The sequence below is a fragment of the Malania oleifera genome, chromosome 2, assembly GCF_029873635.1.
Source record: "Malania oleifera isolate guangnan ecotype guangnan chromosome 2, ASM2987363v1, whole genome shotgun sequence".
NCBI lineage: Eukaryota > Viridiplantae > Streptophyta > Magnoliopsida > Santalales > Ximeniaceae > Malania > Malania oleifera.
In genome coordinates this window covers 56110266-56136373 of record NC_080418.1, presented here as the reverse complement: position 1 = coordinate 56136373, position 26108 = coordinate 56110266, and the positions used below count along the sequence as shown (strand labels likewise).

At 36.5% G+C, this 26108-nt stretch overlaps 1 protein-coding gene across 3 annotated transcripts in view; it reads left to right on the top strand.

Moving 5' to 3' along the window:
• LOC131149663 (peroxidase 4-like) overlaps window positions 1-8565 on the top strand; it is a 9852-nt gene extending 1287 nt beyond the window's left edge. Inside the window, exons 1-4 of one of the 3 annotated variants that reach the window (XM_058100306.1) lie at window positions 6093-6118; window positions 6706-6874; window positions 7244-7435; window positions 8002-8565. In XM_058100306.1, the coding sequence (XP_057956289.1) occupies window positions 6827-6874; window positions 7244-7435; window positions 8002-8565 (804 nt within the window). In that variant the 5' untranslated portion in view covers window positions 6093-6118; window positions 6706-6826. Of the gene's footprint in view, window positions 1-6092; window positions 6119-6661; window positions 6875-7243; window positions 7436-8001 lie in introns of those variants that run through there. The other 2 variants (XM_058100305.1, XM_058100304.1) reach the window with 2 other exon arrangements.
• Window positions 8566-26108: the final 17543 nt, after the last annotated feature.

Genomic DNA, 26108 nt, shown 5'->3' with positions numbered 1-26108 from the left:
AGATTAAAAAAGTGGAGCAAGGGCATACCAAGTAAGATGTTAAGCTCTACCCAAGGGTTATGATGCTAGTTTGCACGTATACTTGACTGCTAGCCGACCAGATATCTGTTTAGTGATGTAGGTGTGCTAGGATTCTAAAGTGTGCCCCAAAGAAGCACCGACTAGAGTGATGAGGATATCTGTGATACCTCATCAGGTTCATTGATTTAGGCTTATGGTACCCTAAGTATACCACATTTAAGATTGTCAGCTACTCTGATGCATACTTTGCCCGTAGCATAGTCGATCGGAAGAGCACGAGTGGTACATGTCATTTTTTAGGACAATCTCTAGTTTCTTGATTTTCCAAGAAACAGAACTCAGTTGCATTGTCCACAGTCGAGGCTGAGTATATAGACGCCTGAAGTTGTTGTGCTTAAATGTTATATATGAAACAACGACTTATGGAGTACAAATTGCACTACAATACAATTCCAATTAAATGTGATAATAGTAGTGCAATAAATATGTCTAAGAACCCCATGTCACAGACACGAACCAAGAACATTGAAATTAGACCTCATTTCATTCATGATCATGTGCAAAAGGGGGATGTGACACTTGAGTTTGTGTGCACTGATGAACAATGAGTCGATATATTCACCAAATTAAACCACTTCAAGAGGATAGATTTTGTCCAAATTAGATGTGAATTAGGCTTATTGCAAACTAGGGAAGTTGCTTGAAAATATTTGAGGGAGAACACAATATAATGATGTTAAGGCTGCTACAATGAGGGGGAGCAGAAAATTCAATAATTTTATCTCTTAAACATTTTAATTTTGTAGTACTAAAATCACTCACTATTTTTTTCTTGCTTATATGCTTTAATGAGAACAGGACCGCAACTTACCATCCATAACTTGTTGAATATTCACATTTATCTTATTAATATCTGGTATCTTGAACTATTATTGGTAATATTGAATTGATTGATACGATCTGCATGGTAGATGCAGAATGCGTGCTTACATGCTGATAATTGTTTAGAGATTTGCATGCTATTTGAATGGAACGCCATCTGCATGGCTGATGTAGCTAGACTTATGAAATGCATGCTGCTAGTTGCTTAGGAAAATTTCCTGATGGGATCATGATAAAATTAGGAATGTCATGCTACCCAAATTTTGTCAAATTAGGTGTTATCATGATAAAATTTAACCAAAATGCTCAAACCTACACTTAGTTAACATAAGCCTTTTGTTTTGAACTCCAATCTTTACAGGCTTTATGTAACATCAAAACTATAATGGTTTGTTGTTATTTATGGTCTTATAATACTTAAAATGTCATTTCAAACATAAATGGTCAATTATACCATTTTGTGTACAAAATTGCTATATCCTTTAAAATAGTTGAAAATCTATTTTCTTAGCTCATTTTTTGTGTCAAAAAGAGGGAAATTTTCAAATAAGGACTTTTATTTATGCTTCAATGCTATTATGATTAGATTAGTCTTTTTGTTGATGACAAAGGAGGAGAAAATGTGAGTAAAATTGACAAATTCTTTTCTTCCATCCTACTTCTTAATGTTCAAATTTGGCATAGAGCTCATTTGAAGAAGGTTACTATACGGAGAAGAGCTCACATTTCAAAACATCTCAACTTGAAAAATTCCAATGTATTCATTTTTAAATATGCTTGAACTACACTGCAAAAACTTTACATTTTACATATTGTAAAGGGGAGCCTTGTCAAGCTAACCTTATTTTTGCTCCCATATTTGTCATTATCAAAAAGGGGGAGATTGTAGACTTTTTGATTCTGAACCCGTTTTCATAATGACAAATCGTAAGAATCTTATGTGTGCATTTAGTTCTTGAACAAGTTTTTATTTTAGAAAGCACATATGATAAAGGTAAAATGGAAGCCATGAAGCACTTAAAGAACACATCACATGGCCCACTGCATGGCGAATTGAAAGAGCAAAGGGTGAAGACACATAATTTTTCAATTGTATTGTATTTAGTCTCAATTGTAAATGCATGTTTTTTCTTGATATGATTTGAAGCTCAATGATGACCTTTGATTGACCATAGGAACTCTAACTTTTCATGGAAAACCTTTTACTTAACAAGTTAAACTCTTTATTAGGCTGAAAAAAGGGGATTAGACGTCTATTGGGGTGCATTCTAAGACTAATAATACCAGTAGCCTTATTCAAATTCTGTCCAAACCAATCATCGACAAATGGGGTCGAATCGTCGACAAATGGATTTGACTCGTCGACGGATTTTTCCAGTAGCTAAATATGTTTTTCAGCCCAAGTGACTAGTCAAGGAAAAGGGGTGATTCTTCGACAAATGGAGGTCACTCATCGACAAATCTACGACACTCGTCAACAATTAATAGCTCTCAAACTGATGCAAATGAGCTCCAATAGCCATAAAATTCAAAATAAATTATTACTTTATTCCCAACGGCCATAAAATGGTCACAAGGGGTCTTTGCCTCTAATTACCAAGCCTAAAACCCTAAAAAAAAACTTTTGCTAATCTCATATCATATTCTTACATTGTTGGGCTTTTTATTCTGACATCTTCTAAAATCAAAGACGCATTTTTTCTCTCACACACTCTTCATTGCAAAAATTCTTTTGAGAGCAAATCCATAGTTTCTCCTACTCTTTTCTTTGAAAATATTTTTGGGGAAACCATTTATTGCTAGTGAATCTTTGAGCATTTTTATATCGCATTTGCAAGATTCAAAAGCCCATATAATCTCTTCATTCCAAAAATTATTTTGAGAGCAAAACTCTAGCTTCTCCTACACTTTCTCTTGAAAACATTTTTGTGGAGAAATCATTTATTACATTTGAGTCTTTGAGCATTTATTATTACACACATTTACTCACTCAAAGATCATTTACCCTCATCTACTCTCATTTATTTAAAGGATATTTTTGAGAGAGAAACACTAACTCTATTGAGCTAAAATCATACCTTGTGAGAGTGTATTAGGTTTTCATTGTACAAAGTAGCTTATTGAAGATGCATTTTATTGTACATGAAATATTTTATCACATTTGTATTTTTCAGTTCAGGTATAGAACCGTGCCAAATGAGGGATATCGTTTGGAGAGGTGGCTTTGCCTATAAGGAGTGGTGTAATGGGAGGCTCCGCCCTGAGTGAAGGAGTGTGGTAAAGGAGTGGATAGTATAATCCTTAAGCGGTTGTCTTGAGGCGAGGACGTAGGCGGGGATAGCCGAACCTTGTAAATATCTCCTTGTTTGCATTCTCTTTCCCTACTCTCATTTACATTTCTGCACTTGTATGTTTACATTTATTTTGCTGTAATTATTGTGTATGCTTGAGATATACTGTTGAGATTGATTCAAAAACCCTAGGCTTGACATAGTGTGGTTATGTTTTTAAAATAAAGAAAAAAGTAACCTAAATTCTTAAATAACCAATTCACCCCCCCCCCCTCTCACGGGATTACACCATAACTCATAATGAATACCATAACAAATTTGTTGTGGTACACCTATATGGGATTGTTGTGTATAGTTCCACTTTGTAGGACTATGAAAGGCATTTATCAAAGATGTTTGATAGGCCAAAGGAAAATAAACTTTATGTGAAGGATGAAAAGTGCTCTCTCAGTTAGAAGAGTATCAAATTCCCTAGTCAATATGGTTGAACAAGGTCAATCTTCAGAGGGATATGGAGAACATGAGAGCTATTCAAGATTGTAAGATCCTAATAACAAAGAAGGATCTGCATTGCTTTATTGGATTCCACAACTATTATTTCAAGTTCTTAGAGGCATTCTTAAGGAAAACTACCTCATTAATAGAACTGCGAATGAAATGTTGCCACTGGAATTGGACAAAGTAGTTTGAGGGAGCTTTTGACAGCTTAAATGAAGCTATGATGTGAGATATAATACTTTTTTTTATAGACATCATGAAGCCCTTTGAGGTATAGCTAAATGCATAAAACTATGCTTTTGGTGAAATCTTCTTATAGGATGGGCATCTCGTTGCATATGAGATCTGTAAGCGTAGTGAGCATTAATCCTATTAGCAATAATTCCTAGTGGAGCTTGATTCCTCTCTTGATCATAAGCTGAGTTGGATGAACCAAATCACAGATGCACTAAGTAGGAAGCCTAAGTTTGTAGCTTAATGAGTCCAAAGTGCGCTAGTTTTGGTTAAAATATATGGATTACCAATGATACATGGTAACTAATTCTTTCTGCCTTAAGATAGTGATTGGAGGAAGACACTGCTATGAAAATTCCATGACACCATATGGGGCAAGCCACCCATGATGGCATCACACCTTGTTGAAACAATGGTACTACAAGCCACATATGCTTGATAAGGTGGTTGAGTATACTTGAACTTATATCGTCTTCTAGCAAAACAAGATGGGACAAAAGAAGATTGCAAAGCTGCTGGAGTTGCTTTTAGTACAACATAGACTATCGGAGAGTGTCTCACTTAATTTCATCACCAACTTGCTTGGATTTGGAGACATAAGATTTATATTTATGGTTATAGAACATGTTTTCAAAGTACCATATTTTTATACACAAAAATGTAGTATTTGACAGAGGAGACAACATAATTATTCTTCAAATATATCATGAAGTATTGGGGTGTTCCCCAAGATATTTTTAGTAATCAACACATGAGATTCATAGGAAATTTATAAACAAAACGTATTATAATCCTCAATTTATAACTTGACATCTCTTCAAACTGCCCTCCACAAATAGATGAACAAATAGAGAGCTTCAACAAACTATAGAGGAGTACTTACACCATTTTGTCAAACTCATTTAGAAGAATTGCATGCAGCTGGTCAATGTTGCTCATTCTGTTTCAACGACCAAAAGAGCTTAACAACCAATAAGAGTCTTTTTAAGCTTGTAATAGGCTAGCAGTTGCTCTTACCTCAAACAACATGCAAGTCGTAGAGGAGAAAGAGTCCAAGAACATATATCGTCACCAAATAATGGAGACAAAAGATAGAGATCGCTAGAGCTTTTTAGGGAAAGCTTCCAAGTGGATGAAGAAGTAGGCAAATCAAGGGAGAATGTCATTGCACATCATTGTGGATCACATGGTGCTTGTTAAGCTCCATCCAAAACATATCAAGTCACTATGAGGTTGAGATAGGAGATTGCTTTGCAAATATAAGGACTGGTCGCCATCTTGGCTAAATTTAGGAAGGCCAATTTCAAGCTTATTGATTCTCTATTTTGGATGAAAGTCCATCTTGTATTTCACATCAGCTACCTCAAGCCATTCAGTACCGACACAAAGATTCAAGGAAGTCGGTCATCAGAGCACCATTGAAGATAACACAATCTAATAGAAGAGAAGTAGAAGTCATCCTAGCAAACAGTGAGTTCATACCATCAAGAAAATAGTGGAATGAGTTCTTAATTAGTGAAGTTGAAAGGCATTGGAGAAAAAAAAATTTAGCTTATGTCAGGTGAAGACATGGAACCATTATTGGACGAGATTGATAAGTACTTAACATCAAAGTGTAGGAGTACATCAATTGCATAAATGGGAAAAACAAACGTCATGAGGCAAGTTTGTTCAGCATATTATACTTGCATGTGACCACTTGCCTTGTGTACGTGGGATGAGCAATTTACTATGTAAATAGTAGTAGAAGTTTGATTCGTCGAGTTTGTTTATGCCTTCTTTTAAAATGAGAGTATGACTACTCATTCAGTTTTATGTTTCATAGTGTTAGAATAGCATGGAAAACTCTTTTCAAGAGGGTGACTGGTCATCCATTATCATTAAACTACTAGGATTTGTGAACATATTTAACCTACTTACTTCCCTTACTAACCATAGTTTATCCCCGGGGGAGTTAAGAATGAATTATATTATTTAATTGTTTATCAAGTGATTCTTAATTAATGTCTACTTATTTACTATTTTTGCTTACTTACATTTGATGGTTGTGAACATGTTCCTGTGATAAATCGTGATATACTTTCAATTAATTAGTTAAATTAGTGCTCAAACTTAAATGATCTTTCAAAAGGTGTTAAGAGTTCAAATCCCAAAACACGGCTCCACAAGTATAGATTTTATTTTAACTGGTTGTTTTTACTTTAAGTTTGAGGACTAATATTTGCAATAGCGGACGGAGCCGATCGATGTTAAAGCACCGCCAATTCTACTTAGAAAGTTTCTTACTTGGACTTTGCTAGTCATACAAAACAATTTCAACCCTGCCTTCAACATGAATCCAGCTGCACGAAACTCAATACTCATCTGGTGAAGGGTAATATGTATCTATAATTTCACAGCAGAGAATAGCTCGAGTGCACGTTTAATCTGCTTCCCCTCAATCTATCTTACTTTGCTCATTTCATTGCTTGCATGTTCGAATTCTTTATTGCGCGGATGGACTAAAGTCAACTAGCCTTTATGCCTGCCAGACCCTTTTACTTTTTTATTTTTTTGGCTATTTCCCTGGCAACAAAAGTAAACTCCCTGCATGAGCCCCGCTCAAATTCTCTCTCCCCCTCTCTTCCTCTATATAAAGACTTCTCATGACCCACTCTCAAAGCAGAGCTTAAGGCAGAGCTTCCAGAAGCACATTTACAAGTTCAGTTCAAAATATTGCTTCATCAGTCGAGCTCATGGCTTCCACCACCCACGTCATTGTTACACTCGCTCTCGTGACTCTGCTCGTTGCTTGCCATGCCAATGCGCAGCTTACGGCCGACTACTACGCAACCAGTTGCCCTAATCTGCAAACCATTGTGCGTAGTGTGACGCAGCAAGCTGTCAACAATGAGTCCCGCATGGGCGCTTCCCTCCTTCGCCTCTTCTTCCATGACTGCTTCGTAAATGTAGGATAAAACTTTCAACTTATTCCATTTTCGTATGGCCAATAATTACTAATGTTGTGTTTATTAGGAGAACAAGGTTTGAGCCGAAGATTTGGATTAATATGAATTTAAACAAAATTTACTATAATTTTGTAGTATATTTGTTTAGTTTCTAGATAGCAAAATTCAAATTTAAAGTGTGAAATCTAAACTATTAAACATAGGCAAGTAACTTCTTCTCATACTGTATCCAATCTTGTCTTGAGGTGTATTAGACTATTGATGAATGTAGAGTTCACTTCACTATCTTTTCAAGACAAGTGTCGGGATGTAAAGCTTGGAATACGTACATTTAATATTATATTATTAATGTCATTTGATGTGGTGTAGGGTTGTGATGGATCAATTTTGTTAGATGACTCGACCACCATTCAAAGTGAAAAGAATGCCTTGCCAAATCTAAATTCAGTGAGGGGTTTCGAGGTTATTGATGCCATCAAAAGTCAAGTGGAGGCTGCTTGCAGTGCTACTGTATCATGTGCAGATATAGTAGCTCTTGCTGCGCGAGAAGGAGTTTTTGCGGTTAGTAATGATGTTCGATTGATACTTGCATGGATATATAACTGCTACATCCTACATAGAAGCTTTGCATGCATGCAAATGTTTTCATCATTTAACATGTTTGATTATTTAATTTTATTCACTCATTGTCCAACAAATCCTTATATGGTTATATTGTTGATTAAAAAAAAATTCAATTTGTAAATTAAATGAGGTTTTGTAATGTTTTTTACCTGCTTAATTTAAGCTCATGTATGCCAAATACTATTGGACTTGAAAAGTGAAAAACCACAATTCTTTGTGATATTAAGTACTTTTAATATTTAATAGAATAATGTATGGAGGAGGTGAGGTTAATCTACAAACACTTTGATCGAACAAGCCTTAGCTTTACACAATGTCAACACATTAATTCACAAAAAGCTTAAGTTCGTCAATTACTATCTTAACCAAAAATGATTGATTTTAATCTCTCTAACTGCTTGTTAGAAATGTCCTTTTTCTATATATATAAATTGAGTAGGACCTTTCTCATTTATATAATATTTCATCATTGCAAAATTAACTCATTTTTTCTTTTCTTGTAGTTGGGAGGGCCTTCATGGACGGTGTTGCTTGGCAGGAGAGATTCACTAATAGCCAACCTTAGTGGAGCTAATACAGATCTCCCTTCACCATTGTCTGACCTTCCAACCCTAGTCTCCGCATTCCAAGCCAAAGGTCTAAACCTCCAAGACTTGACAGCACTCTCCGGAGCTCACACGATTGGCCAAGCACGGTGCATCACATTTCGAGGGAGAATATACAATGAAACCAACATCAATTCTAACTTTGCCGCTACTCGTCAAGCAACTTGCCCGGCAACTGCAGGCAACGGCGATAACAACTTAGCTCCACTCGACGTACAGACCTCAGCCCAACCTTTTGACAATGCATACTACCAAAACCTTTTGACTCAGAGAGGACTTCTTCATTCAGACCAGGTGCTCTTCAGTACTGCTGGTTTGCAAACCGCTCAGGTTTTGACTTATAGCCTTAGCAGTACAATTTTCTTTAGGGATTTTACAGCTTCCATGGTGAAGATGGGTAATATTAGCCCCCTCACTGGAGCTAATGGGGAGATTAGAAGAAACTGCAGGCTGGTTAACTAGCTAGCTAGCTTTTCTGCAATGTGGATCACTAGCTAGTTTAAAATGTCCTGGAACTAATCATGCATTAAGTCTCTTGTCAAGTTTTTTTTTGTTCTTTCCTTTTAAAACCAATTAAGCTTTCACGAGTTCATCCTATGTAGCAGAATAATCATTTTGTTTTGAAACGAAGAAATGGTTTTCTTTTCTGATATGGTTTATCTGCACATTTCTCTTCTTGGACAATGTTGGACGCTTCCAATGGCCTCCTCAAGGTTTGCATACAATAATACGCTATTAACTAATAGAACAGAATGGAGTAAATTTGGTCTTTATAAAATTTTTTTATTCCAATCTCTTCGAGCGTAAATATTATTGCATGACCTCATTGAGGTTGTACTTGCTTATATAGGGTCTGTGGATGTGTTTTATTTATTTTCTTTCGAGCTCTGGCCTCCCTATGACCAAAAAGAAAATGCTAGCTAATGTCAATCCTACAACTTAAGGAAATAAGGACAGATAAAAGGTATAAAGGAGGAAAAAGGGAAAATGGAAGTAAGGTTTGTATATTTTAATTAGCCTCTGATTGCATATGGGTTAAGCTAAGAAAGTTCCAGGAACATAACAAAGGGGCGAAAGGAGATAAGGTAGAAACTTCTTCTTGCTACGTACCTCCTTTTATATTTTTGAATATACAGACACAATGGATAATTAAGAATAAATGAAAAAATGGTGTAATGTACTACCGTTCTAAAGAGATAGAAATTGAGATAATTTTGCTATTGCTACTAATTTAACTCAAAAACTTTATCTTGAAAATTAGATGCATGTCATTGAAAAGGTTTCTGACATTGCATTTGGAAACATGCATTTCGGATCTCAGATTTACATTTGGGTGGAATTGAACAAATTTTACATCGTATCCAAGTAGAATACAAATACAAATCAAAGACCTCTTCAAACATATGGTGACTCTAACTTACAATGCCAAGAAAGTTATAACAAAAACTTCCCTGAGGTATTTACCATGAAAATAAATAGGGCATCTTTAGTTGTAGAAAATAAATTGTTTTTATTTTTAGATAATTATAAAAAATGTGAGCTATATTTTTTACTTTTCTAAAGTTTGCAATAAAAAGTTAAAAAATGAAGGGGTTTTTTTTTTTTAATGAAGGGTTTGTTTTGGTATGTGGAAAATAATTTTTATTTTTCATTTCTAGATTTTTAAACAATTATTGAAATGACACATTCTTTTCAAGTTTTCCAAAACTAATAAAGGAAATAAAAAATTTTGAAAATAATAAAGTATTTTTTCTAACATTCCTATGTTTGAGAAATTGGAAATGGAAAAGGAAAAAAATTTTCACTAGTGGCTTGCATGCCATGGGAATGTTACAATTCTGAAGATGTCATTACAAGAAAACTGGTTTTAGTGACGGAATTATTAGTGACGGTTTGAATTTCGTAACTAAAAGTGTCCAATTAGTGACGGTTCTAAAAAACCGTCACTAATAGTTAAAGTATTAGTGATGGTTATATAACCGTCACTAATTGGGCACTTTTAGTGATGAAATTCAAACCGTCACTAATACTTCGGTCACTAAAAATCTGTTTCCCCGCACAAACCATCGCGGGAAACCACTTTTCACATAGAAACTATCTTGGGAAAATATTAGCGACGATTCTTGGGTTATTAGGGAGGATTTTAATGCGTCACTAAAATGCACTTATTAGTAACGGTTAATAAACTATCACTAATAAGTATTGTACTAGCAGAAAAAGTCAGCAATATTTGTGAAGATTTTTCTAAATTGTCACTAATATTATGTATTAGTGTGACGGTTTATAGAAATCATCACTAATTGTCTAATATTAATGACAATTTATAAAACCGTCACTAATAATTTTTTGATTTAAAAAATATAAAAAATAATTTCTTTAAGTATATTAGTGACGGTTTCAAAAATTCGTCACTATTATTCTATTATTGGTGACAGTTTATGAAAACCGTCACTTATAGTTTTTCTATTTTAAAAAATATATAAATAATTTAGTTAACTATATTAGTGATGGTTTGGAAGGTTTGTCACTAACAATAGGTTATTAGTTACAGTTTATGAAACTCTCACTAATAGTATTCTATTTAAAAAAATATAAAAATAATTTAGTTAACTATATTAGTGACAATTTGGAAAATTCATCACTAATAGTATTTTTATTTAAAAAAAAATATAAAAATTTACTTAACTATATTAGTGACGGTTTGAAAAATTAGTCATTAATAATAGGCTATTAGTGACGGTTTATGAAAATTGTCACTAATTGTGTTTTATTTAAAATATATATATAATTTAGTTCACTACATTAGTGATAGTTTGGAAGGTTCATCACTAATAATAGGCTATTAGTGACGATTTGGAAATTGTCACTTATAGTATTTCTATTTAAAAATATATATAAAAAAATTTAGTTAACTATATCAGTGATGGTTTAGAAAATTCGTCACTAATAATAGGCTATTAGATAAACTGTCGTTAATAATGTTTTTATTTAAAAAATATTAAAAAATTTAGTTAACTATATTAGTGACGGTTCCAAAGATTCGTCACTATTAATCTATTATTAGTGACATTTTATTAATGACGGTTCATAAGTTTGACGGTTCAGAAGATTAATAGTTTGACATTGTAAAACCCGTTTGGGTTCCCTCCAATCCTCTCTCCTTTCCCTCCTTCATTCCCTAGCGACACCTGATCCTTTCCCCAATCTCCCTCCTTAATTTTCTTTCAATCCTCCTCTTTTCCTTCCTTTTCTCCCCAACGACACTATCTCGCCACGACTCTGTCGTTCTCCTCTCGCCAACTCACAGCCCCTCGTCGACTCGCTGCCCCTCGCTGAATTCTGAGTGATTGTGGTCGAAGCTTTAAGGTTCTTCAAACCCTAGCGACACTATTTTTCGATTGGGTTTGTGACCTGCAATCGTTGGGCAATTTGAGCTCATAACTCAGTTATTTGAGTCTGCTCGAGCGTTCCTTCAACTCTGGTATGATATTTTTCACGCACCTTCTTACTAAAGCCTTTATGAAGGGGTTTGATCAATATTCATGTTGATTCCATTTGATAAACATATTGCATTATTTATTTTTCTTTGCTTGATTTTGATTTGCTGTTAGTTAACTTTGTTTTCATCTTTTCTAGTTAGATTTTGGGCTTTTGGGGCTGGGTAGAGCATTTTCTGGTGATTCTTCAGTCTTTAATTAGCATTTTTTTTTCCTTGTTGCTGCATCTAGATTTTTTTTAGTCATAGCAAACATGTATACTTGAGATTTCTAAGATTTCTTTGGAAAGTGAGTTGCTTGCTTTGTTCTTTCTTCCCCATCTTTTTCTCTTGTTCTGTTGCTGCATCTATAGATTGTTTGTCATAGCAGACATGCCCATTTGAGGCTTCTAAGCTTTTTTCAGAAGGTGAGTTGCTTTGTGAGTTTTGTGTATCAAGGAGGTGATTTAACTTTTTGAATGGGTTTTATATTATAATTCTGTCTAACTTTTGAATCCTCCCATGTGTCTAAAATTGATTAATTGATATATAACCCTGTCTAGACTGCTGTTTGTGAATTTACTGTTGGGAGATTATAAATCGACCTGGAGTAATAATCACACACGAAGAAAAATAGAAACACACACAATGAACACCGGATTTACGTGGTTCGGTCCAAACTGACCTACGTCCACGGGAGCACACCACTGCACTATAATCTGGGAGAAATAACACACGGAGGAGCCACTGCTGAACTCTCTCTCTCTCACCACAACTCTCTGCTCTTTGCACTCTCAGTACACTGCACACCTCTACTCACGACTCTCTGCTGCACACAACACACTACACCCCTCACTGCACTCACAGCTACACTGCTGCACACACAACTCTGCACATACAGCACATTCAACTCAACACATGCCTCACTACAACCCATATATATATATGCAGGAGGGGAGGAGCAAAATTCAAAGATGGTGGCTGCAGATTTCAATAAAATCTGCAGCGTAGGTGGCCGCCGGACTTCAGAGTCAAAGGTGGTGACTGGGTTGGTGCGGCTGTCGGCGGCTGGGCTGGTGCGGCTGTCGGCGGCTGGGTTGGTGCGGCTCCACACCAGCAATCCTAACAATCTCCCACTTGGAGACGGAGGCAACATCTCAACCAGTCTATAGACAAATGATGTGCTCATGTCCGTCTTCAAGCATGAAGACCAACTGAAGTTGAGCACAACTTCAGTTTTTCTCTAGTTGCCACCTTCCTGTCTGCTAGATTTCTGCAGACTAATCTGATGGCTGGCATCTTCACAAGTGGTGTAAAAATGCCGGTGTAGTCAATGCCTTTCTTCTGCTCAAAGCCTTTGACTACCAACTGAGGCTTGTACTTTCTGGAGCCGTCATGCTCCTCTTCAATTTTGTTCACCCACTTGTTGTGAAGGCCTTTGGGCAACTTCCACGTTCTGTTGAAGGTGAAGGACTTCATCTCGTCCTTCATTGCAAGCTCCCACTTGCTCGCATCTCCTGCCTGACATGCTTCATCACAGCATTCAGGCTCTCCTCCATCTGTAGGAAGTAAGCAATCTATATACCTTCCTTCTGGTATATGAGGCCGAGTAGATCTCCTAAGCTCCGGTGCTAGAGTAGGAGATGGTGGTGCTACGATCTGCTCCACTGGTTCCTCCGCTTGAGGATTCTCGGCATTCTGCTGTTGTGTCCCGATACACTTCTTTGGGGCATAGGTGTTTATCTGGAAACTAACCCTTTTCTGTTTCCTGACTATGCAATCCTCACACATGTCAATCTGCACTGACTGTAGACCACTCAATTTTTCCTTTGAGTGCATCACCCTGAGTTCCTTCTCGCTCATGTGACCAAGTCGTTGGTGCCAAATATTGCTGTCGTCATTTCCTGCAGCAACTGAAATAGACATGGAGGCATTGGAGGTTAGAAAAAGTGTCCCGCTTTTCTTACCTCGCGCAATCATTAGTACACCCTTTGAGACTTTCCATTCATCGCCGATGAATTTCGTCGTGTATCCCTCATCTGCCAACTGACCAACTGAAATCAAATTCTTTCTCAGGTCTGGAATATGTCTGACATCCTTCAGCTTCCATACTGACCCGTTCATTTTGATCTTCACTGTCCCCTTACCGGCAATGTCGCAAGGTTGATCATTACCCAGATATACTTTACCGAAATTACCTGATGTATACTCCTCCAGGCAATCTCTGCTGTAAGTGGCATGGAATGAAGCTCCAGAGTCTAACACCCAAGACTCCTTTTTGCTCTCCAAAGAGCAGATCAACAAATCATCGTTCTCGGAAGCAATATTTGCTTCTGTCTTTGCCCTCGTTTCTTTCTTTTGACTTCTGCACTGGTTCTTGTAATGACCAGTTTTTCCACAGTTCCAGCACTCAATAACTTTTCTGCTTTGAGAACCTGTGTCCTGAGTACCTCTGGAATCTCTGGATTTCGACCTCCTAGTCCTGGATCTGCCACGATTGTTAGATTGTCCATGCCCGCTTCCCTTTCCTCGGCTTTCCACATTCAAAGATGAACTTGAAGTGGAGGCATTGTTTGATTGCATTCTGATCTCCTTTTTCAAAATCATGCTGATAACCTCGTCGTATTTCAGCTTCGATTTTCCTGCAGAGCTACTGATCGCAGTTACAATACCTTTCCAACTCTCAGGCAGCTGGCTGAGAATTAATAGGGCACGGATCTCACTGTCAAAGGTAATCCCGACCGAGGCGAGTTGATCCGACAACTCGTTGAAATTATTCAAGTGTCTGTTGAAGCTTTCACCTGCTGACATGCTCATGGTAAACAGTATCTTCATTAGATGTACCTTATTTGCAGCTGATGGCTGCTCATACATCTTCGATAGCGCATCCATAAGGGACTTGGTGGTTGTCAAGTGCTTGATGTTGAAGGCAACAGACTTTGCCAACGTCATCCTCACAACTCCGAGGGCTTTTCGGTCAAGCAACTCCCACTCGCTCTCCTTCATGGATTCAGGCTTCTTCATCAATGGTAAGTGCAACTCCTTACCAAATAAGAAATCCTCGATCTGCATTTTCCAGAAACCGAAGTTCGTGCCGTCAAACATCTCGATGTGAGAGCTTTTCTGGTTCGACATCTCGATTCACTGATCTAGAGATGGAATTAGCTCAATCGTACAGCACAGTTGGATCCGTAACGGTTGAAAACCCTAGAAATGGCTTAAGTTGCTCGAAAAACGGACCCGAAATGGCTTCAAAAAGCCCGGTCAAACTTTCGGTCAAATCTGGTCAACTCGGTCAACCCTGCTGACATGGCAGTCTGACGTGGCACGTGGGACCCACGGCTGACGTGGCACTGTGGGGCCCACTGCTGACGTGGTGTGGGACCCGGCTGAAGTGGCGATGACGCAGCCGCACTGACGTGGCAGCTTGCTTGGCGCTACGTGGCGCTGACGTGGCAGCTGTCTAGGCGCTGACGTGGACGAGCTCTAGCTGACGCGGCGCTGACGTCAGCGTCTTCAACCTCCGCACGCTTGCCGGACTTTTGCCGGCGCGTGAGGACCTCTCCGACCAGTTGCTGGCGCGTGAGGGCGGGTGGCAGAGCGGTAGTTTCGCCGATGGCGCGTGTGGGCGCGTGCACCTTCTTCCGAGCTCTGTTTTAGCTCCGGTTACTGCCGTTGGCTTCGTCTCGCCGAGAGGAGTTCGATGGTAGCCTCAAAATTAAATTTTGAGCTACTGGACAGGGGCTCAAAATCTGGAATTTTTCTCGATCTGGCAATTTTACTCCAACTAAAGCTCTGATACCAATTGTTGGGAGATTATAAACTGACCTGGAGTAATAATCACACACGAAGAAAAATAGAAACACACACAATGAACACCGGATTTACGTGGTTCGGTTCAAACTGACCTACGTCCACGGGAGCACACCACTGCACTATAATCTGGGAGAAATAACACAAGGAGGAGCCACTGCTCAACTCTCTCTCTCTCACCACAACTCTCTGCTCTTTGCACTCTCAGTACACTGCACACCTCTACTCACGACTCTCTGCTGCACACAACACACTACACCCCTCACTGCACTCACAGCTACACTGCTGCACACACAACTCTGCACATACAGCACATTCAACTCAACACATGCCTCACTACAACCCACATATATATATACAGGAGTGGAGGAGCAAAATTCAAAGATGGTGGCTGCAGATTTCAACAAAATCTGCAGCGTAGGTGGCCGCCGGACTTCAGAGTCAAAGGTGGTGACTGGGTTGGTGCGGCTGTCGGCGGCTGGGCTAGTGCGGCTGCCGACGGCTCCACACCAGCAATCCTAACATTTGTGATGTCTGTGAACTCTAAAACTTGTTGGACTTCTTAAACAAGATGGTTAAACACATCATATCGGTGTGAAGTTGATTAATTTGAGGTTCAGAAATGGGTTTCATGCTTTCTATTGATATGGGTACTATTTAAAAACTGCTGTGAATCTGTGATGTCTATGGACTCAAAATCTCTTTGGACGTGTTTAAACTAGTGGGGGTTTTCATCCTTTTTTAGAGTTTAGAGCACCATTTTAAGAAAATAATAATAATCAATCTATATCTTTTGTTTATATTTTTGGTGAGTTCGTTCATCCGTGAAATTGGGTTGGCTTTCTGCCTATGAAAAGTACTTCTTGTTGCAGTTGCAAAAGTATTTTTGTTGAGGATGTTGCTGCAGCATGGCCAACACATAATATAAAAGGAAATGGAGAATGTGTACTTAATTAAATAATAGAGAGTGCAGCATGCATCCGAAATATATTTTTTATATATATTAAAATTGAGTAGGACCTTTATTTAGAACAAGCATTTTTGGGAGGAAATTAAACTTATACCTTTTATTTATTTTAAATATATATTTAAAATAATAGAGAGTGGAAGAAAGTAGTGCTATGTGTGAGAATTGAAGAAGGAGTACAAAGATGAAACAACTAGAGAAAGGATGCTCAACTAGGAAACCCAAAAAGAAAAAAAAAAATATTGTAAGACAAAGGTATTTGCTTCTTATTCTTTTAGATTGCCCTTAATTTTATCTATTCTAGTATATTTGATTTGGCTAGATTAACTTATGGGTACAAAAATTGTGATTGATTTAAATCACATTCAGTTTTTTAAATTTTGGATCGCACACATAATGAATAATCTCAATAATAAATTGCTAAATGTATGAGTGTTTTGCCTATAGTTTGTTTTCTTGGTCTGGTTGGAAACGTAAACGTTTGAGATTGTGTATGGTTAGAAAATCTTTAGAACGACAATGTATGAAAGACCAATGAAAGGCCAAGAACTAAATGTCATATGAAGTAAAATGTCAAATTAATTACTATCATTTCATGTGCTCATTGAAACCTAGACCCATTCAAGAATGGTAACTATACATTCATGTCTCATCGTACATGTGACACAAATCAATTGTTAAAATTTAATTCATTATTAGTCATACTATGTAAACTAATAATCAATTGAACATGTTAATTATTTGTTTCATTTACGATTAGTGATGTTTTTATTTCAACCATTCTTGAAATTTTTAATGTGGACAGTTTAGGAAGTTGTATTTACATTGTTATCATCGTTCACGCTTTGTTCATTGTCATTATATATTTCGAACGCGTCTCTACTTGTGTTCTTTGAGTGTATAGTGGGGTGTCGTGACAATTTGTTAGTGATAGAAAACTAGTAACATGTTCACTTCCCCCATCCCGTCTACTTGGAGAGCAATGGGGAGATGCTGCCGAAATTTATAATGACTACAACAAAGGAATTTGAGTGATTGATTGCAATGTAAATGCAACATTCATGAATGGGATATGATCTATACCCTTTAGATGGAAGGTGGTTGATTTTAAGATTCATGATGCATGCGTCATAAATATTTTGAGAATGTTATAGGGTAATTAATGAACATGGGTAAAGGTTGGATCAAGGCTTGAGCTAGGTTTTTGCCAGAATACATGAAAGGGATACGTGATTTCATAGAGTTCGCGCGTTCTCGTACAGACCAAGCCAATAGAATAAGGTGTCATTGTAAAAAATGTCAAAACATAACATTCAAACACATTGATTTGGTTTATATACATTTATTAGACTTTGGAATAGAGAAAAGGTCCATAACAAGGGTGTTCCATGGTGATGATTATGCAATTGAGAGTGATGATGATGACAATGAAGATAAGAAGGCAAATATAGTAGGTGGTGATACACGTTTAGAAGGGTTAATCTAAATGTTAGGTGACTTGTAAAGGGAGATTGTAGTGGACACGAACGATGTCAGTGTGTTGTATACTGGTGATGAATCTACTTTAGTATGTACCTTACCTTGTAATCCTAGTACATTCAATCGACTCGGTAAACAATTTGATAATCTCGTGAGGAGATGCGCGAGTGCCCCAATATCCAAACTGTACAAACTTCTCAAAATTAGAGTGTTGACTCTACGAGTCCAATCCGGCTTTGATAATGACAAATCACTTGGTATTTGATCTGCGCATTGAGTTTGTGAACAGGACCTATATTAAGTATGCACGGAAGGATAACGAGTCATGGAAGCATTAAAGTAAAGCATATATATCTTGACAAGATCCATGGAACTCAAAGAGTACGAGAATCAAGATGTAAGCGGCAAAGTTCAAGCACATCTTGGGAATGGGTACTTAGACCTCATGTATTTACATTCTCGTATAATTTAATTTGAGGCTCAACATAACATAGAAAGACTTTAGTATTCATGCATTTCAGGTATATCATTAGGGGACTTTCATGGACTTAGAAACACTTTTAAAATCATGGAAAATATGTTATATAAAAGACTCAAGAAGGAGAGCAAAGTAAAATTTTAACTTAGAAAAGAAATATGCTGAATTTGGGGACTTCGGTTGACTGAACTTCAAGTTCGGTTGGCTGAAGAATTTCCTCAGACATCTGAAGAATAAGTTCAAAAGTCTGAAGATTTATGGGTGACAAACAGAATCTGGCAAAAGCACCCCAGATGACTAAACCTTGACCTCGGTCGTATGAACTTGACACTTCGGTCATCTGAACCTTGACCTTGGTCGTCTGACCCTGTGTCCAGGTTAATTTTTCAAAGGTTAACAATGACTTTGGTCGCCTAGGCTCTTGGCCTCGATCATTTGAACTTGCTGGAAAACTTAAAAATATGATTGTTATTGAGCAAACACGTGAGCTATCTTATGATCCAAAGGTTGAGATCAATTCTAAGGGTAAGACACTATAAATGCTGATTAACTAAACCCTAGTAGGAATGCAAAACACAAGAAGATCAATGTAAAGCGTAGAACACATCTTGTTGAAAAGAAAATTGAGATTCTTGAGCTGATTATTGTACGTTTGCCTACGCTCTAGCTTCTACACATCATCTTAGGGCAAATCTACTCAAAATGTAGTGATCGAAGAATAATAGCATTTTAATAATAATAAGAGGGACAGAAAATAGATATAGAAACAGAAGAAGGCTGTAGACTTCGTCGACGAAGGTTTGAAAATTTCATCGACGAACACAGGGCTTCGTCCACAAGAAAGTACTAAGAGGGGTTCTGAGGCAGCCTGAATTTCATCGATGAATACAGGGCTTTGTCGACGAATTTAATGAAGGACTCATCGATGAGGTAATATGTCTTGTCGATGAATCTGGTAGTATAAATAGAGGGAAGCCGGGATATTTTCTCATTTTCACCACGCCTCTCTCTCTCTCCTCTCTCTCTCTCTCTACGTCACTCTCTCCCTTCTCTCTTCAATTTCGGCCCCACCAGTCATCGGAGCAATGATCCAAAAATACCACGACCCTCCTGGCAGAGTTCTCTATAAGTCTGCTGGAGTATATCGTCGGGAAAATAGAGTTGGATTTCATCCCAAATTCAGGGTAAGACTTTTTCGTCTCCTTTTGGCCTTATAGCAGTTATAGGAAATAATGTAGGTAGAAAAATATTGATATTATGTTATGACATATGTGGTTTCAGGGTGTTGTGTAGGAGGCCCTGCGGGTGTTAGGCCAGTTTATCATAGAGGCTTTTCAAAGTTAAGGTAAGGGATATATGCTATGTTAGGAAGTTTCAAATTACTATACACTTTATTTATTTATGAAAATTATGTATTAAAGTATGGTGTGGCTTAAGAATATGTATGTAGTACGGGAGTATGTTTTATGAATTGTAGTTTCATGATTTTACGTATTTCAGTGCTATGATTATATGAATTACAGTACCATGATTTTACGGATTTTAATTCCATGATTATACGAATTACGGTTACAATATTATGATTATGCAGTTCTAGTTTTATGATTTATAGAGTTTATAGTACACCACGTTTTCTATTACCATAATATACAGACTATATAGACAGAGCAATTACATAGTATATAGACAATTATACAGAGATAGCATCGAGATGCTACAGTTACAGTATTTACAATACGGAAAGATAGTGTTATGGTAATTTTGTAAACATGATGAAAACAATGAAAGAGTATATATGAATATGTATATAGTATCAGACCCTGTTGGACCATACAGTTTACAGAGCACGGTACCGTAGCGACATACAGTTTATAGTTTACAGAGTACAACCGCCTATTCAAATAATAGGCAGTAGGTTAATCATATAGTGCCCTGACGTGGACAGGCTCCCCATCAGATATGGGTGGAGGAGGATAGATCAGACGGAGGGAGTATAGTGATTTACCTGGTCGACTAGCCAGCGTAGATCCAGCCTACGGGCGGCACAACCCTGTCATGGGGGGTTAAATCATGACATACAGTTATCCACAGGGGAAAGTTTACAGTTATTATTATGTATATATTGATTTTACACAGACAGGGAATTTACTTATGTATGTTAGAAGTATTCTGAATAGTAACTTAAAATACAGACGTGTCAAACGACATGAAAATGGTAATGGATATTATGATTTGTGCTGTATTTATAAATCTAGATATACATGATTATATGGAAGCAGATTTTTATAATATGATAACTCGTTTGCCACACACTAGTAATAGCATATATTGTCTTACTGAGCGTTGGCTCATCTTAGTGTTGAAACATTTTTCAGGTGATCCAGGTAGGCGAGCAAACCAGGCTCGCAGATAGAGGGGCGTCTGTAGTGCCCTGTCAGCAAAGTGAGTATAGTGGAGGATTTTTGTGTTGCCCTAGCTAGTTGAGGGTGTTTTGGGGTTTCTATGATATGTGTATATTTTGAGAAACAGGCAGTACTCTGGTATTGTGTGGTATTGTATATACATATGTTTAAATGATAATGTCTATGTGATTTATGCTTCTCGCTGCTTAGGTTTATGATTGGGTTATCCTAGTATGGTATTAGAGCATGTAGAATATTATTATAAAAAAAAAAAGACCCATTTATTTAAGCAGGTTATTACACAGAATATCTATGTGGAACTTAGCTACTCATCTGGTTCTTTCATTCTAGTATTGAGGTTTGATAAATCATATTTTTGATAAGAGTTACTTGGATAAACTTTTTCTTATATAAGTTGATCTACTTGTTGATATCCATTTTTCATAGAGTATATCATTGCAAAATCTATTTTTGAATTCTTTTTAAGAAGTTAATTTTGTGTGTGCATATAGCAAATCATTTCATTAAGAATTTTGCCACTTCAGAAGAGCTTTTGGTATTGATTAAACACCTTTGATTCAAGTGAGATTTCATTCAAAGATTTGATATTTTCAATATGACAAACCTACTAATTTGAAGATCATTTATGTTTGTAACTATATATGTATATTGAAGGATATTTTCAGAAAATCATATAGTAAGAGATTTGATCCTTGGTATCGTCATCTTAGAGATACATATACATATACATCAAGCCAAATATTACCTAGATCACATTGAGATTGAAATATTATTGATGTTAACATATTTCGTGAAATAATTTTTGCAAAGTGGGTGTAACATCTTTGAAATCTACAAAGTTATTTTTATATTCAAAAATCTAACCTAAGATCTCCCAAGCATTGTTTTATACAAACATTTTTGGGAGAATTGATAAAAAGGGATTTGTGTGATAAAGCATATCATACATAAACGATTATATCGTTTCATACATTCTGAGCTTCAGATAATATCATATGTTAATATATTAGGAATTTGAATTGTACTCACAAGCTTTTGTTTGGAAGCATTTTTTGAGTGTTTTTACAAATTTTATTGTATACACGGTTTGGTGTGTGAACCGGTGTTTGAGGAGAGAGTTGTTTTTCTTGTCAGCAAGGGATTGTAAGGGAAGCTCCGTCCCAATTTAAGGAGCAGAGATTTTAGTGAAATCCTTGAGTGGTTGCTTAAGGCGAGGACGTAGACCGAGTTGGCTGAACCTCGTAAAAACTGCGTTTGTCTTCTCTTTTCCCTTTACTCTTTACTTTCAGCATTACATTTCAACTGCTCATATTGCATGTATAGGTTAATTAACATTGCACACTATTAATTGGGTAATAAGAACTCGTTGCTAAATATACAAGTAGGGAGTAAGTGGTAAATAGTGGATAAGCATATATCTATTGAACGTAGATTGGAAGGTTTGGAAAATAGTGACTAAGGATAATCATATTCCCATGAAAGTAATTGATAAGACCAATGTACCTAAACATGAAGATGAATATACAGAGGAAGACTAGAAATCAGTACAAATCAATGCTACTACCGTGAACTTGCTTTTCTGTGCATTAGACGTAAATGAATTTAATAAGGTCATGCCATGTAACTCGACTAAAGAAATTTGGGAAAAATTAGAAGTTACATATGAAGGTGTTAAGGAAGTCAAGGATAGTAGGATTGACATGCTCACCAATGAATATGAAGCATTTAAAATGACAGTTAATGAATCTATACAATCCATGTACACTAGATTCACACACATCAAAATTTCCTTGAATGCACTTGGAAAGACTTACCCTACTTATGAGTTGATCAAGAAAATATTCAAGGAATTACCTCTAGTGTGGGAAGCAAAAGCTATGGAAATAGCATAAGGGAGAAATCTCAAGGAGATGTCTGTGGACAAAATCATTGGATCGCTAATCACCTATGAGCCAGCAATAAACGAGAGGAAGATTGAGCAAAGCAGAGCAAAGAAGGTCACTGCACTTAAGGCATCATCAAGTTATTCAAGTGAAGGAAGTGATTCAGAAATGGATGATGACATAGCCTTGCTAACAAGGAAGTTCGGGAAGTTCTAGAAGAAGAACAAGAAATTCAACAGAAAATTCCGAAACTCTAAATTGGAAAGAGGGGAACCTAGCATGGAGAAAAAGAATGAGGATCCACCAACATGCTACAACTGCCGAGAGGTTGGGCACATCAAGCTTGAGTGTCGTAAACTAGTGAAAGCCTCAAAAAAATAGAAGAAGACGCTGAAAGTCGGCTAGGATACAAGCACTAGTTGTTTAGAATCTAAATCCAGCGACGACGAGGTTGCCAATCTGTGTCTAATGGAACATGATGACCTTGAGGTACAATCATTATTTTCATCATCTTCATATTATTCTATTGAGTCTGAAAATGAAAATGACCTGATTTCATATGATGAACTGAAACAACAATATCTATACTCTATTAAAATGCTTGAGAAGAAAACAAAGAAAATTTCTGAGTTGAAAAGAAAAGTCAAAGAACTTTTAAATTTGGTTGAACGCCAAAATGAATCTCATGCATCTTTCATAAAAGATAAAGATTTGAAAATTGAGGAGTAAGAAAAGGATTTGAAAGATAATTCTAAAATTATTTGTCAATTTACTGAGGAACAAAACAATTTTGAAAACCTCCTAGGATCTCAAAGAAATTCCCTAGAAAAGGAAGGACTTGACTTTAATGGAAAGGAAAATCTAATGAATAGACATCTTTACATGGGTTATTTTACAAAAGAGTCAAAGTCATATGTTCCAACTAAGAATTATTATAGAAATACTACATGCTTTAATGTAGAAGGTTGGGTCACATACAATTCGACTATCCTTTCAAAAATACAGATATAAAAATTAAGAAAGTATGGAAGGTCAAACGTCAATCTAGCACTAACCTCCTTAGACCCAAGAAAATCTAGGTACCAAAGCTAGTTGTTTGATTATGTCTTGCAGATATGCTTAAGATCGGCATCCTCAAAAGATAGATGGTATATGGATAGCGGATGCTCACGTCACATGACTGCGGATAAAGCGAAGTTCACTTCCATCACACCCAAGGATGAAGGGTTTGTTACTTTTGGAGATAATGCTAAGGAAAGGATCACAGGTGTAGGTAAAGTCGGTAATGATTCCTCACTAATTATAGATGATGTTTTATTAGTTGAAGGTTTAAAACACAACTTATTGAGCATAAGCCAATTGTTTGATAAAGGTTACAAAGTGTCTTTCAAACATGATAAGTGCATAGTTTAACACAAAACTAATAATAAGATATTGTTCACTGCTAAACGTCATGAAAATGTATATACCACAAGCTTTGATAGCTTAACTTTGCAGAGTGTGACATGCTTATCTGCTATGAATGAAATAAGTTGGATTTGGCATAGGCGACTTGGACACGCAAACATGGATTTAATCTCAAAACTTGTTAAGAAAGAATTTGTTAAGGGGCTACTTAAGACTAAATTTGTGAAAGGTAAAATCTGTGATGCATGCCAACTGGGAAAACAAGCAAGAACAAACTTTAAGAAGAAGAAAGAAATCTCCACTACTCGGCCACTCTAAATGCTACACTTAGTCTTATTTGGTCCTAACCCAATTCAGAGCTTAGGAGGAAAATCATACGCCTTTGACATAGTTGATGACTTTCAAGATATACATGGGTACTATTCTTAGGCCACAAAGATGAAGCAAGTGAAAAATTCATAAACCTGTGCAAGAAAATCCAAAATGAAAAGGGATATGCAATCACTAAAATTAGAAGTGATAAGGGTAGAGAATTCAAAAATCAGGGCATGGAAGACTATTGTAATTCATTAGGAATTGCCCATAATTTTTCAGCTCCTAGAACACCACAACAGAATGGTGTAGTTGAAAGGAAGAATAGGTTTATACAAGAAATGGCCACAACTATGCTTAACGAACATAAATTACCTAAGTACTTCTGGGCTGAGGCAGTGAATACCGCTTGCTATGTTCTAAACAGAGTATTAATCAAACCATCACTTAATAAGACTCCTTACGAATTATGGATTGGCCATAGACCAAACATATCATATTTTCATGTTTTTGGCTGTAAATGTTTTGTGCTTAGAGACAATGAACATCTAGGAAAGTTTGATGTGAAATCTGATGAAGGCATCTTCCTAGGGTATGCATTAGATAGTAAAACCTATAAAATATATAACAAACGAACATTGACAGTCATAGAATCTATTCATGTAGTATTCGATGAGTCAAATCCCTTCTCCAAAAGAACTAATGAAGATGAAATTGAATTAAACAAGGAATTTGAAGAACTATCAATTGAGAATGATTTAGAAAAGAAAAATGAACTTAAGGAACCATCCATTGAAATTCATCAAACTGAAAATGAGGTTAATGAACCACCTAGAGAATGGAATATATAAAGAATCATCCCATTGATCAAATAATAGGTGAACCATTACGTGTAGTAGCCACTCACTCCTCACTTGGGAATATGATTAGTCATTTTGCATTTTTATCTCAAGAAGAACCTAAGAATGTGAGTGAAACCATAGAGGATGAATCTTGGGTGTTATCCATGCAAGAAGAGTTAAATCAGATTGAGAGGAATAAAGTATGGACACTAGTTCCCAGACCTGAGGATAAATCAATTTTTGGAACCAAATGGATATATAAGAATAAGAAAGATGAACATGGGATAGTTGTGAGAAATAAGGTTAGATTAGTAGCTCAGGGATACAATCAAGAAGAAGGTATAGATTTTAAAGAAACATTTGCACTTGTAGCTAGAATGGAAACCATTCGAATGCTTTTAGCATATGCAGCTTTTAAGGATGTCAAACTATATCAAATGGATGTCAAAAGTGCATTTTTAAATGGCTACATAAATGAAGAAGTGTATGTAGAACAACCCCTAGGCTTTGAAAACCATAAGAATACAGACCTTGTGTATAGACCGATGAAAGCCTTGTACAGTTTAAAGCAAGCTCCTAGAGCTTGGTAAGAAAGGCTAAGCGGCTTTCTATTATAAAATGGATTTATAAGAGGAAAGATAGATACAACTATGTTCATAAAGTCTACGAAAGATGATATACTCCTAGTGCAAGTATATGTAGATGACATCATATTTGGAGCCACAAATAAAGAATTGTGTAATGAATTTGCCAATACAATGCAAAATGAATTTTAGATGAGCATGATGGGTGAACTAAATTTCTTCCTAGGACTTCAGATCAAACAAGCAAAACATGGAATATTTATAAATCAATCAAAGTATATTAGAGACTTACTCAAAAAGTTTAATATGGAAGATAAAAAAATACTAGGTACACCTATGAGC